Source organism: Microcebus murinus, chromosome 16 (assembly GCF_040939455.1).
Source record: "Microcebus murinus isolate Inina chromosome 16, M.murinus_Inina_mat1.0, whole genome shotgun sequence".
In the NCBI taxonomy this organism is placed as follows: Eukaryota; Metazoa; Chordata; class Mammalia; order Primates; family Cheirogaleidae; genus Microcebus; species Microcebus murinus.
Genome location: NC_134119.1, coordinates 68,205,686 through 68,220,173, shown reverse-complemented (window position 1 = coordinate 68,220,173; position 14,488 = coordinate 68,205,686). Strand labels below are relative to the sequence as shown.

The 14,488-nt window shown below is 57.2% G+C and overlaps 1 protein-coding gene across 1 annotated transcript; it reads right to left on the bottom strand.

Moving 5' to 3' along the window:
* Positions 1 to 831: 831 nt before the first annotated feature.
* PTOV1 (PTOV1 extended AT-hook containing adaptor protein) lies at positions 832 to 9,517 on the bottom strand. Its single transcript, XM_012754328.3, has 13 exons — positions 9,186 to 9,517; positions 6,472 to 6,609; positions 6,250 to 6,332; positions 6,120 to 6,177; positions 5,932 to 6,039; positions 4,276 to 4,431; positions 3,600 to 3,689; positions 3,407 to 3,480; positions 3,272 to 3,329; positions 2,787 to 2,891; positions 1,385 to 1,582; positions 1,235 to 1,306; positions 832 to 960 (listed from the first exon to the last, which is right to left on the bottom strand). The coding sequence occupies exons 1-12, from the start codon at positions 9,354 to 9,356 to the stop codon at positions 1,295 to 1,297; spliced, it is 1,251 nt and encodes a 416-aa protein (XP_012609782.1). The 5' UTR covers positions 9,357 to 9,517; the 3' UTR covers positions 832 to 960; positions 1,235 to 1,294.
* Positions 9,518 to 14,488: the final 4,971 nt, after the last annotated feature.

Here is a 14,488-nt window from a genome sequence, read left to right as displayed (position 1 = left end):
GGGCCTGCCTCAGACCGCTCCATTTGTTTCTTGCACACACTGAGGCTTTAGGGACATTGTCAGGGAACGGAAAAGTGGGGCCAGGGGCTGGCTCAGGCTGGCGCTGCCCGTCTGTCCCTCTGGGTTGGACCCAGCTTGCTTTGGAGGGAGACCCTCATTCCATTCCAGGACCCTGCAGAGGGGATTTAGGATTTGCCGGGACCTGGCTGTGGCACTTGAGACAGGGCGGAGTGGCCTCTCCAGAGCCAGCAGGGAGCCCCATGGCCCAACCTAGAGCTTGGTTCAAGGACGTGAGAACAAAACCCAGAGCTCAGGTTCTCTGACATGGTATGTGAACCCAGTGCACATGGGTCTGGACCGGCCGCTTGGAGATTAGGGAGACAGCCAGGAGCCAGACCTGGGTCCTCTGGGACCCCACAGCTGGAGCCACTGCACCAGGCAAAAAGTGTCCCAGCCCAGCTATCTTCTGCTTACATCCAAACCATGCCTGGAGAGGCCTTGAAGGCCACACCCACCAAGCAGGGCCTGGCCTTTCAGAGCTGGGAACCGCCACAGTGGCTCCACACTGAGTCCTGGTGTGGAGGGCTCTGGTGACAGTGATCTCAAAAGTGTGGCCCCCAGCTCCAGCCTCCCCTAGAAACTTGTCAGACATACATGTCCCCAGGTGCCACCTAGACAGACGCAGTAAGAAACTTGGGGCCCGGGCCTCAGGGGACCCAGATGACACCAGGTCTGATGACTGTAGCCACGGGAAGGGTGCGGCTTCTGGCCACACAGGCCTCCCAGCAGCTGGAGGTGCCCGGCTCCAGGGCAGTGAGTGGAGGCAGCAGGTAGGTTTTTAAAAGGCTTTATTGGGGAAACATACAAGGGTGGGGACCATCCTTAGAGACCTCAGGACGCTGTCCTCTGTGTCGCTGGGCAGTTGCAGTCCCCAGGGGCCCCAGCTCAGAAGCATCTCACCTGGGGGCAGGGGACATAGTGGGAGGGGCTGGCCCCGGGCTCTGGAGCGCGGGCCCTGCTGCACCGACACACTGGCCCGCAGGGCCCCACCTGGACCTGGACGCTGCACGTGCTGCTGCCCCGGGAGCCCTGCTTCCCTACCGCGGCAGGACTGGAGCTTCCCAGGCCCGAGACCACTGCTCTGGCCACTGCTCAAGGCCAGGGCCACCTGCTGCTTCCCCAAAGCCCCCCACGTCGGAGGGTGCATCCTGCACACCACAGTCAGCCCACTCACCAGTCTCTGCGGGGGCCTCGTCTGTGACTCCTGGAGGGGGCCCAGCCCGGGAGGTGGCCACTACCCCCCCATCTGTGGGAGGAAACGGAGTGGTCAGCAGCAGGGGTGGGGCGAGGGCACAGGCGGGGGAGCGCGGACACGCTGCCTCACCCCTCGCTGCTGCTGCTCCTGCTCCAGGTTCCGCTGCAGGACCTGCTGCTGGTTGGCGATGACGCGCCGGATGCCGTTGACGAAGTTGCTCTGGTCGTGGGGGATGAGGCCGATGAAGATCTTCTTCTCCGAGGAGTACAGGAGCATGAGCACGCGGATCTCACACGAAGCCTTGTAGGAAAAGTGCACGCAGCCCGCCTGGCAGGCGCAGGGCGCAGTGTCAGGGGACGCCCCGCCGCAAGGGCCAGCGTCCCTCAGACCAGAACTGGTGCCACGGAATGCGCCCTGAGCCAGGTGCATCCTAACTGCTTTGTCCTCACGGCCCCTCAAGGGTGGCACCGCCATTACCCCCACCTGGGGGACGAGGAGACAGTGGCCGAGAGCCACGGGTGGGCTCGGCCAACGGGCTCTGCACAGGGGCCCAGGAATCCGCGTGGGACAAGCTCCAAGGAGACTGCGGTGCCCGCTGCACACAGCCACCCCCCATGGGCTGACATGCAGGTGCGCAGCGCCCCCCCCCCATCTTTGCTGTCTGAGAAGCAGCCGAGGCTCAGAGTGGCCAGGGCAAAGGAGGCAGGGCTGTGCCAACCTCCCACCTCCGTCCCCCTGCAATGACCAGCAGCTTTGTGTGATGACGCCACCACCGATGGGTGCATGGACCGAGTGCGCCCTGCGTCCACCCCTAGTGGGTCTCACTGGACCCTACACAGGGACGGTCCCCACCGTACAGAGGGGAAACAAGGGACTTGCAAGGCTCAGCTCTGCGCGCTGCCTGGGGACCACAGAGCGACGGGCACGCGGAGGGAGCTCCTGGGCAGGCGAGGCGGTGCCTGTGCCCTCCCTTTCTGTCACCCGCCAGAGCCAACAGCCGCCAGAAGAGCCCGCAGCCCAGCGACGCAGTGGAGACCAGCCCTGCCGCAGGTGACAGGGTGTGGCCTGGGGCCTTTGCGGGGTTCCCAAGGGAACTCTGTTGTCAAACCCTGGACGCTGCTTTAACGCAGACGCAATACACAGCCAGGCCCTCGCGTGCACGATTTATGGGTGTTACGCAATCTGACGTCGAGGGAAACAGGTAACCTGGGAACAGAGACCCCAGTATCCCAACAGCCAAGAGGCGACCGACCCTCCCCGCCCTGCAGGCGGAGAAGCTGAGGCCCCGGGAGAACTGGGCCGAGAGCAACCGGACGAGATGACCGCCCGGCACCCCGAGACCGTGGGCTGCGGGCAGACAGCCCTCCCTGCCTGGCAGGGCTACGGCAGCTCCAGGGAGCCGCCAGCACACCCCGGAGTGTGCCATCCCTAGGCTGCTGTCACCTCCCCAGGCAGTGCAGGAGACTGGCACTCGGTTCACCCACCCAGAGCGCACCCGTCCCCCATCGCCCCGGCCCCGGGCGCGACTCACGAAGCCGTTGTCCATGATGCGGCACAGGCTCTTCAGCGTCTCCATGTCCTTGGTGAAGTGGAACTGCACGAGGCGCGAGTTCCGGAACAGCGGCACCAGGGTGGTCTGCGCGGCGGGAGGCCCGCTCATCAGCCTCCGCCCCAGCGGCCGGCCAGGACGGGACCAAGGCACCCAACTCGCACCACAGCACTCGGGAAGCATCACCACGACAGGAACCAGAAGTCCTGCTCCTCAGCCCCTGGGGGTCGCACTAGGCCTCTGCTTCGCCTCCCCCACATCTGCAGTCCCTCGTCATCCCAGTCCTGACACAGCGGCCGGCTGGGCTCCCGGAGCCTCAGAGCTGGGCATGAGGACCCGCAGACTCCACTTGCTGCATAGGTGTGGCTGTCCCCGCCTGGCCACACACCTGCCTTTAGCTGTCAGAGCGCAGGGGACCTGCCCAGGAAGCGCCCCTGCCACCCCGCCTGGAACCTCCCCCCACTCACCAGCAGCTGCTGCGGGATGAGCTGCATGTACAGCTTCCTCGGCCACTGCTCGGTCCTCCTGTGGGGCATGAGGGGGTGAGTGTCAAGTGGCCCATCTCCCAGAGACACCGCTCCTGTCCCCAGCCCGGCACTCACAGGATCTCCCCTTGGTTCACATAGACGTGCGACGGCAGCCACCTCTTGGACCGGCTGTTGGGCTCAGGCCTGGGCTTTTTGGGGAAAGGAAAAGAGGAGACCTCAGAAGGGGACGCCCGGACCCCAGCACCTCTCATGGCCCGGGCTCAGCGAGGATGTGGCAGCCTCAGATCCCAGGCCACCCAGGGCTCACCTCCTGCCACTCCATGACGCCGCTCCACGCCAGGAACTTGTTGTTGACGATCTGGACTGGGCCTGCATTGACGCCACCAGGTCCCACTGCCTGTGGGAGGGGAAGGAGGGATGGGAGAGGGGACCAGGCTCCTGGGAAACCTCAATGCTGTCGTGGGACCTCCTGTCCCTTCCTCCTGCTCTGGCCTGTCAGCCCCAGCCCCATCCATCCTCCGGCCCTGGTCCCCACCCTAGCCCCACAGCCTCAGGGAACCCCCGGAGCTGGTCCTGCCCATCACCTGCTCATAGCCTCCCATGGCTCCCCAGTGCCCTGAGACCCAGCCCCTCACCCGGGGCACGAAGTCCACAGAATGTCTCTAATAACTGGGCAGCCATATTTGGTATACAAATTGGAGCACTTTTGAGAAAAGGGGGTGCAATCCATTAGCAAGGTATGACCAGGACATACGGTCACCCTTCACACAGGCCCTCTCCTTGATGAGCACGCCCCTCAACCACCCCCTCCCCAAGCCTCCTGAGGCCACTTCTCCCACCAAGCCCTGACAGTAGTGAGCCTCAGCCTGCTCTGGCTGCCCTGCTCCTGCCATCACATCACACTCTGCCCACAGTGAGTCTAGGGCTGGCCTGGGCCTAACTCCTGTCCCCCAGCGGGGGCAGGCAGAGCTCAGCTGGCACACCTGCTTGCGGGTGGTGATGACCTGCCGGATGGCGTTCACGAAGCCGCTCTGGTCGTAGGGGATGAGGCCCATGAAGATCTTCTTCTTGGACGAGTACAGGAGCATGAGCACGCGCACCTCGCAGGGGGAGATGTGGGGGAAGAGCATGCAGCCCGCCTGGGGGGAGGCGGCAGGTCAGGGACCCCACGGGCACTGCCAGGGGCCGCTCGCGCTGCACGCTAACCCGGGACCGCCCCATCGGCAGGTCAGCAGCGGACAGAAGCCCTCACAGTCAAGGCTGTGTCACTCACGAGGGGCTTGCAGACAAATCAAGAGCATGCGCCGTGCATCGCACTGTCTGCCCCCGCCCTGCAGTGACTGGTGCCTCAGGGGTGGCACCAGGGACCCACGTTTGGGGTGTGAGGACCCGGGAAGGCTCCTTGTGTTGTACGCCCGCCTCATGAGGTGGCCTGGCCGGAGGGTTGAGAGCAGAGGTCAGCCCTGCTGCTGGGCACAAACCCGGCTCTGCCACCGCCTGTGTGGCCGAAGGCAAGCCGCCTCCTGTTTCTAACCTCAGTTTCCTCATCTGTAAAACGGGTAGAGCAGCACATACAGGAAGTACTACATCAGTCAGTTAAACGAGGTGCTGGTGCCTGTTTGATGGGACATGGGAGGATGTGAGCCTGACAGCTGTCCCCGGCTATGATGTCTGGACACGGGTGTGCATATCCTAGAACACTCATGCCCCCCCGGCCCACCTCCTGGACCACTCTCCCCTCCACGCTGCCGGCCCCATGGCCACCCAAGGACCACCCGCTCAGGGTCCCATCCCTCGCCTCCCAGGCCGGGCAGAAGGTGGGCGCTCATGTCCGTCGTCCCTACAGCCTGGCCCCGGGGCTGGCACAGCAGGCCCTCAGCAAACAGTGCTGAGCGAGGCGTGTCCCTGCACTGAGGGAGCGGGGACAGCAGCAGTGCACATGGCGCCCAGGAGGCTGGGGCTGGGGGCGGGGCAGGCAGACTGTGCCAAAGAGGAACAGGGAATGGGGATGACCGCAGGGTCAAGTCCGCTGGGCAGAGGACTCGCCCCCACCCCATTCCCACCCCCTCCTGCAGCCTGCCGCCACCAAACCGCCCCATGCCCGCGTCCAGCTGGTGTTTGCTGAGCGCTGTGTACTAAAAGCACCGTCTCAGGCACCCCCCAGAAACTCACTCGCTCCGGCCTCGCAGTGGCCCTCTGAAGCAAGGCCTACTGTTAGCCCATTTCACAGATGAGGAAACTGAGCCCCGTACACAAACTCTTCCCTCCTCCTGGCTCACTCTTGCCCCTAACCACACCCATTTACCAGGTCCCTGCCATGTTCTGTGTCCCCAACAGGCTCCTGGGCCCAGCAGGGCCAGCCCAGGTCCCTCCACTCACTCACATCCCCGACAGCCGGCTCTCAGCCGGAAGCTCCCCGGTGTGACTCTGCCTGTGCTCTACTGAGACTTCCTGAGATCTTAATTTGTAGACAGGGCCAGAGATGCCATGAGAGGGAACAACTACCCCAGGTCCCAGGAGCCATGGCCTGGGCCCCAGCACCCCACCTGGCAGAGCTCCGCCCCCCACCGCACCGTGTCACCAGAGCGCCCTGCTCACGATCGTGAGGGTGCAGCCCGCGCCCCGCCTGCCCGACTCACGAAGCCGTTGCCCATGACGCGGCAGAGCCCCTTGAGCGAGTCGCAGTCTCTGTTGGTGAAGTGGAACTGTGCCAGCTGGGAGTTTCGGAACAGGGGGCCCAGCGTGGTCTGGGGACAAGGCCACAGGTGGGTCAGTGCTGGGGCGTGGGGTGCCGAGGGAGTGGGCGGGGGAGGGGTGCGGGTCTCACCAGCAGCTGCTGCGGGATAAGCTGCATGATCAGCTTCTGTGGCCACTGGTCGGTCTCCCTGCGGGAAGGGGCAGGTCAGGGAGCGCCACCCGCCGCCCCGCCCGCCCAGCCGCCGCCTCCGGGCACTCACAGGTTCTCGCCTTGGTTCACGTAGGCCTGGCAGGGCAGGGTCCGCTTCAGCTTCGCGGTGGAGTCGGAGTAGGGTCTGCGCTTCTGCGGGGGCAGGAGGGCCATCACAGCCTAAGCCTCGATGCCCGGGCCTGTCCGCCACCCACAGGGACAGACCGGAACCTAGAGGCCAGCCCCCACCCCCCACAGGAACTCACAGGGGACGAGACACAGACCAGCTCACCTCCTGCCACTCGAGGACGCCACTCCAGGCCAGCAGCTTGTTGCTGAGCCGGTGCTCGCTCACGGCCAGACCGCCAAGGGTGAGCCCCGGCGAGGAGGGACTGATGGGACCCAGGGCCCCGAAGACCCGAGCACCTTCCTGCAGTTGGTTGGGGAGAGGGGAAGTGAGTGGGAACACTGAGGCTGGGGGACCTGCAAGGACAGGTAGAGCCTACACATCCCAGAGGTAACATCCTAATATTAACACCCAAATCCTCTGCTGGAAACTTCCAAACTCTTTCCCCAGTGGTCAGGACCAGGAGAGGCTGACCCAGCCCACTAGTTACCACCACACTGGCCCCAGCAGAGTCCTGAAAGCCTGTTCCCCCTCAGGCTTCGCCCCAGCTGTGCTCGGCCTGGAATGCCACCGCCACAGGAGGCGCAAGCCGGCTGGTGGGGACTTCCCAGTGCCCAGGCTGGGCCCCGGGATTCCCCGCAGCGCCCACAAGGCACAGCCAGCCTGGTCTGTCTGGCACACCGGCTTGCCCCGCCCCTCCCATGCTCAAAACCCTCCTGAGACTCTTCGCCAACCTCAAGAGAAAGTTCACACTCTCCCCTCCGGCTCGTGCTGGTGCCAACCTTTCCAGGTGCACAGCCTGCCCTGCACACGCCCGGCCTGCCCCGCACATATGCCAGCCTGCCCCGCACACAGCGGGCTGAGCCCAGGATGCAGGGGCAAGGTAGCCAGAAACACACAAAGGAACAGAACCAACCAGAAGACAGCCGGCAGGGAGGTGGGAAAACATTTGAAAGACAAGTAGGACAACACCTGGAGAGGTCTCACACCAAAACACTTGCAAAACACCAGAACATTTGAGCAACAAAGCTAGGAATTCTACTCACAGGGCACTCTCCCAATTATCTTTTTTAAACCAAAAACATCTCAAAACAACACAAAGCTTTATAAACAGCCAAATAGCAGGAAACCCACGAAAATCTCAGTAGTAGCTGCCTCTGAGCAGCAAAAAAAATTCATAAGGGTGGTTTCTTTTTGCCTTATTATGAATGGGGATTTTCTAAATTTCCTATAAAGTACAAGGAGATCTTCTGTCCCAGAATAACAACAGGCAGGAAAAATTTTATTTTGTGGGAATTAAAACCTGAACAAATATGCTGTCCACTTGGGCAGGCGATTCTGGGACTTGGGCAACGTTATAAGATCAGGAAGAAAGCCAGAGAGCATGTTGGTGTGAGAACGCGCTGGTGTATGTTTGAGGCTGGGGCACGTCTGAGATGGAAGCCGGGTGGCAAAGCCCGGGATTTACAGCACCTGAGGAAATGTCCTTAAGGCACTCAGCTGGAGGGCTTTCGAGATGACCATGTGCTTGCAACATACAAATTTTCTGGTGCGCTTCGACCTGGGATATCTGGACTGTACATGTTTTTAGAACTGTGCCTATGGCCACCCACATATGCATTTACTGCCACCAAGACAGATTTAAGGTCAGGTGAATGCACTTAAGGGCCCAATGTAAGTTCCAGCAATACATTTAACAGTTGCTTGTTTGGAAGAGCAGGTTGATTAGGGCTCGAAAAGTGTTTGCATCTACAGCCATTTGTGTAAAGACCAGGAATGCTTGCCCAAAACCCAAGATAGGAGGATCATATTTAACGACTAGGCTTAAAATGCAGCCCTAAAGGAAATCCCACATCTGGGCAAGTGTGTGCAGAACTGCGCTGTGTCTCTGACATCTGATTTGTTGTTTATTGCACAGGGAAGCCCGTTTGGTAGCTGGACTGAAGTTTAATGCCTTAGGATGCATGTTTAAGGACCCAGGAAGCACTTTGGAACAGCTAGATGTGAAAGCTTCAGGCAGGGGAGAAGGCAGTGGAGCAAAGGGGTATGTCTAAGTTTGGGGAGGTGATCAGAGTCTGGGTATTCGTGTTTATAGCCCAGGAAGCCTGTTTGAGGCTTGAGTAGAACTGACATAGCTCTGCCACCAACAACGTTGGGGCGGTGTATTTAAGAAGTGAGCTCGAACACCAGCCCTGAGGAAATCTCACACTGGGGCAAGCAATGGGCAGTTTTATGACCCCGGATAAGCCTTTAAGATTTTCGAAAAGTATGTGTGTGTTTGGGGTCTGGGGGAGCGTGTGCAGTCTAATGTACCGGCAAACCTGAATATTTACGTTTAAGGTCCGGGCTCATTGCAATCCATAAAGGCATCCCACATTTGGGCCAGAGTGCAAATGCTGGGTGCGCACGCCAAGAGCACCCTGCGGGCCCAGGGGAGAATGCCCCCGGGTGCAACATCTGGGCGCGCGAGTGCAAATGCGGCCCCTCGCTGGCCGCCTTCCCCCCCACCAGCCCCCTCCCCCATTTCCAGATTTCCAGCCAGGAGAGAGACCAACTTTCCAATTGGAAAAACAAGCGCGCATGCCGCCCGCCTGCCAGCCCGGCCCCCACCCCGCATTTAAATCGGGACGCAGAGTCAGCAGTAATTCGAGCCCGCCCCGCCCCCGTACACCCCCCCACTCCGGCCCAAACGCGTAACAAAGGGGAGAGTCGGGCGCGTACCACCAGGGGTTCCAGGGGGCACCCGACCCCAGGGGGGACCACCCAGGGGCCGGAAGGGAGACCCCAAAGTGGAGGGGACACTGGACAAAGGCGAGAGCCCATAAGAGCCAGCGGGGGCGGGGCCGTGGAAGGCTCTGGAAAAAGGGCGGGGGGCTCACCATGGGAGGGGCCGAGCGGGCCCGGATCCGCGGCGGCTGCGGGCCTCGGGGGCTGGCCGGCCAGGAGCGCGAGCGGACGGCACGGACTACGAGGGGTCGCGGGGGGCGGCCGCGACCCCCGAGGGGGCCGCCAGCGCCGGAGCGGTGCGGGGCACGGCGCGGACGGACCATGGCGAGCGCGGGCCGACGGGCTGGGGGCTGCCGCGGGCCACACGGAGGGCTGCGGCTCCACCGACTGAGGGCGCGGGCGCGCGGCTTCGGGGGAGACGGGCCGAGCTGTACCAAGCGCGGGGGACGCGCCGCCGGAGAGGGGTCGCCGCAGCCAAACCACTGCGGCGGGCGGGGGAGCCGGCGCGTACCAAGTGCGTGCGGGGGCGTGGCCGGCGCGTACCAACCCGGGCGGGCGTCGAGACGCGGGGCGCGAGGGAAAGCGCGGTCGGGAGGGACCACGGGCGCTCCAGCAACGGGGGAGGAACCGGGGGGACGTGCGAGGAGCAACTTCGCGGGGGCGTGGCGGGAACGGAAGGCCAAACCAAAGGGGGGGATGAGAGACGCTACCAAGTGGGGGCACCGGCCCTACCGAGAGCCCCGGGACCGCGGAGCCAGAAGACTACACCAAAGACCTCAGGAAAGACGGGAGGGCGGATGATGGGCCCGGGCGCCTACCCGGAGGCGTGGGGTACGGATGGCACCACGCAAGAGAGGGTTGGGGTTTGCAGGCGGTGACGTGGCTGGGTGGTGGGTGAGGGACCACAACTCCCAGCGGGCCCCGCGCGGCCTGGGCGGGGCCAGCGGGCCCGGGAGACCCACTCCCCCCTCCAGCCACAGACGCGTGCCCATTGGCCCCCGCGCCGGGCTCCGCCCACCGCCCCTCTACCCCTCCAAGCTTCTGCCTCTCCCTGGCCATTCGTCGATTCACTTAATGGCTCAACTAAAATGACTGCGTAGTCACTTACTAGCCGTTGTGTAAGATTTCTTCTCTCAATTTCACCGCTTCTTAAATGTAAATATCGTCTAACCTTACAGCGTTATGAGCATCAAATGAGTTACTAAAATGTTAGGATGAGTGCTTGGCACTGCAACTATTCAATTGTTAGCTTTCCTGTTTTTCAAAATCTGTTATTAGTAAGCTGTCCGGTTCTGTACTGGGCGATGAGTATACTACGATGACCAAATTAGACCAGGTCCCTCACAGAGTCCACGGTCCACTGGGAAAACAAATAATCACAGGTTGTGATGTGTTGACTAGACCAAAGGCAGCGGTGATGGGATGGTGACCACGAGGAGGTAAATTTAGCAAGGGAAGTCAGGATAGCGACCTTTGAGCAGCTTGCAATTCCAGGTACGCTGAAAAGTGTGCTAAAATGAAGGGACAGCAAGGACATGAATCCGGAAAGTAGAAGGAAAAGAAGGGAGCCAGTGTGGCTGGAGCTGAGGGAGGGTAAAGGAGAGGGGTGAAGAGTGAGGAGAAGCAGGGTGCTACCGGCAGACTCCTGTAGGGCTTGGGAAGGAATTTGCATTTTAATCTCCCTTTCCTGGGGAACCACCAAAAGGTTTTTAGCAAAGCAGTGACAGTCTCATTTACATTATAAACAAGAACCATGCACACAATATCTCTACGTATCCAAAGGAGACTAGGTTTACTGTATTTTAGAGTATTTGGAATTTTTACCATATGCAAGTGTTGCTTACTAAACAATAACTTTTGAAAGATTAAAAAAATTTAAGGATACCTTCGGCTGCTATGTTGAAAATAAAATTGTCAGGGACAAATGGAAGCAGGCAAGAGAGACAGTGGCAGTCATCTAGGCAAGAGGCAGAGACAGGATGGCCCAGTGGAGGTGGTCAGTTTCACGATTAATTTTCAAGCTGGAGCCCAAAGGATTTGTGCAGAGAGTGACAGAAACAGAGGGGTGAAGGGTAATGCCAAGGTTTTTGCCTTATCCAGAGGTGCCAGTTACTGCAATGGACAAGACTGTACAAAGAGGTTGGGGAGGGAACCCTACTTCCATTTGTGATGCTGACTAAACAATGTGGATACACCGGCCTGCAGGGAGAAATGTGGGGGATATCAGTGTTTGAGTTGATGAGACTGAATGAGATAATAAAATCATGAAAAGGCTGGGACACTCCAGCCCTTTCGTGGTCACAGCCATGAGGAGTAACCAGCAAAGACGACAGAGGGCTGGCCAGTGAATTGGGAGAACCCCTGGGCCAGGTCACATTTGCCTGCCCGACCAAGCCTCCTCCCCAAGGACTGAGTGGAGTCCAGCTGTAAGCCCACAGTCTGACCTGGATTGTGACCAGTGGGGACTTAGTGCTCCCTGGACACAGGCTGCAAGTTAGATAACAACAGGTACCTCCAGAGCCCTGTTCGTCAGCCATGTCAGGACACCCTATTGCTCACAACAGGAAGGAGAAAAAAAAAAACCCTACAGAAACACGAGCCTTCTTTATCTCCCCAAATCCTCACTTCTCCCCGTCCTCATTGGTCCGAGCCAGCAAGATCTCCTGCCTGGATGACACCTCCTAACTCTTGCCACCTTCTCTCTCACTCCACTAATCAAAACCACCCAATGGCTTCCCAATGCCCTTAGAAGTATATTCAAACTCCTCACTGTAGCCCCTGCTGCCCTCTCCAAATGATCTCTTTCTCATCCTTCCTGTTCTCTAGCCTATTACTACCTTCCCATCCTTTAGACCCAATAAGGGCACATGCGTGGGTATGAATACCCAGGATTGTGTGGAGAGAGGTATACCAGGATACACTCCAGGGTGAACAAAATGCAGACTCATGTCATAATGTGAAATGAAAATGTAAGCTGATTTTCTAACAGTAATACTCTCTGAAAACTCTCTGAAACTATCTCACTTACCCAGTCTGCCAACTTGAAAGACACTTTCCATTTCATCTTATCACACCATGCCCAGGCTAGCAGGCTACTATTATGACTAAGCAATTTCGATTCCATATGTCAGGCTGCATACTTCCTGAGAGACAGCTGTTTGTACCAGTTGTTCTTAAATTAATACTTCTATTCACTATCAAACCTAATGAAATAATAATGCAAGAGTTGTTTATATGCAAACCAGGTTGCTAGCATTGGAAAGAATAAAGGTGAGTTGTTAAAAGAAAAAAATGCTGCCACGTTAGGTGCCCCCAAAGCAACTGTAAATGATTGAATGGAAAAGCTTATAAAACCTAGGAAAATTCAGCCCTTGAATTGCTTCCAAAGTGCCTTTCGGTTCTCAAGCCACTTTTTTTTTTTTTTTTTTTAAATTTTGTTTCCCTGTAGTTGAGTGTCAGTATCAAGCCACTTTTTAAAAAATGAGATGATTCATTGTGGCTTGTGGGTGCAATTTATACAAGAATATGATCTTGCTAATTGAGAAACCAATACTAAAAGAAAAAGTCTTGGTCCCACATGGAGAGATGATTGGTTAAATGTTCTTGGTTCAAAGAAAACGTTTACAGTGTTAATATGGCCATTGGTGCTACTTGCCATATATTTCTGGCTCCTCACTTGCCCAGCATTGGAGCCCGTTATGGTTGAGTGGAGCCACGTGATTAATTCTGGCCAATGAGATAAAAGGCCATGTGATTAGATTAGTCCTGGCCAATGAGATGTAAGCAAAAGTGACACATGTGAATCCAGCCTAGAGCATGTTATTACTGGTGAGACTAGAGCTTTTACTATGTCGCTTGGCAACATTCATAATCTGTCAGCATGGGCTCTAAGCGACATGATACAGCATGGGAAAATCCACCATGTTAACCATTTGTTTAGCCAATCAACTACCAGTCTGATTGAGTTTACTAAAAGGACAAACTGGGAGTACATGTAAGTTGTATGACATAGACAAGGACAGGAAGGCAACATGGACACATGAAAATGTTTTATATTAAAAATGGAGGCCAGTCGTGGTGCCTCACGCCTGTAATCCTAGCACTCTGGGAGGCCGAGGCGGGAGGATGGCTCAAGGTCAGGAGTTTGAGAACAGTCTGAGCAAGAGCGAGACCTCATCTCTACTACAAATAGAAAGAAATTAATTGGCCAACTAAAAATATATGGAAGAAATTAGCCAGCATGGTGGCGCATGCCTGTAGTCCCAGCTACTCGGGAGGCTGAGGCAGGAGGATTGCTTGAGCCCAGGAGTTGGAGGTTGCTGTGAGCTAGGCTGATGCCACGGCACTCTAGCCCAGGCAACAAAGTGAGACAAAAAAATGAAAAAAAAAAAAGGAGTAAAGTTATCTCTGTCTTGGGATTTTCTTTTTTTTTTTTTTTTTTTTTTTTGAGACAGAGTCTCACTTTGTTGCTTAGGCTAGAGTGAGTGCCGTGGCATCAGCCTAGCTCACAGCAACCTCAAACCCCTGGGCTCAAGTAATCCTTCTGCCTCAGTCTCCCAAGTAGCTGGGACTATAGGCATATGCCACCATGCCCGGCTAATTTTTTCTATATATATATTAGTTGGCCAATTAATTTCTATTTTAGTAGGGATCTCACTCTTGCTCAGGCTGGTCTTGAACTCCTGAGCTCAAACCATCCACCTGCCTTGGCCTCCCAGAGTGCTAGGATTACAAGCGTGAGCCACCACGCCACGCTTTTTTTTTTTTTTTTTTTTAAGAGAACAGGGTCTTGCTGTGTTTCTGACCAGGCTGGAGTGCAATGGTGTGATCATGGCTCTGTAACCTTGAACTCCTGAGCTGAAGTGATCCTCCTGCTAGGACTACACGTGTGCACCACCACGTCCGGTTAATTTTTAAAAATTTTTTAGAGATGGGGGTCTTGCTATATTGCCCAGGCTGTTCTCAAAGTCCTGGCCTCAAGGGATCCTCCCACTTTACCCTTCTTTTTTTTTTTTATTTTTTTTTTATTTTTGTGTTTTTACCAGAAACGTCTGTTGTAAACCCTTCTTTTTCTTTTCTTTTTTCTTTGCAATTATAAAATAATGGTTTTGGGTTTTTTTAAATAAAAGCCCTGCCTGATACATGCTCTACAAGCTTTATATATCTTCCAACAACTTTCTTTCCTTTTTTTTTTTTTGAGACAGAGTCTCACTTTGTTGCCCAAGCTAGAGTGAGTGCCGTGGCGTCAGCCTAGCTCACAGCAACCTCAGTCTCCTGGGCTCAACCAATCCTTCTGCCTCAGCCTCCCGAGTAGCTGGGACTACAGGCATGCGCCACCATGCCCGGCTAATTTTTTCTATATATATTAGTTGGCCAATTAGTTTCTTTCTATTTATAGTAGAGACGGGGCGTTCTTGCTCAGGCTGGTTTCAAACTCCTGACCTCGAGCAATCTG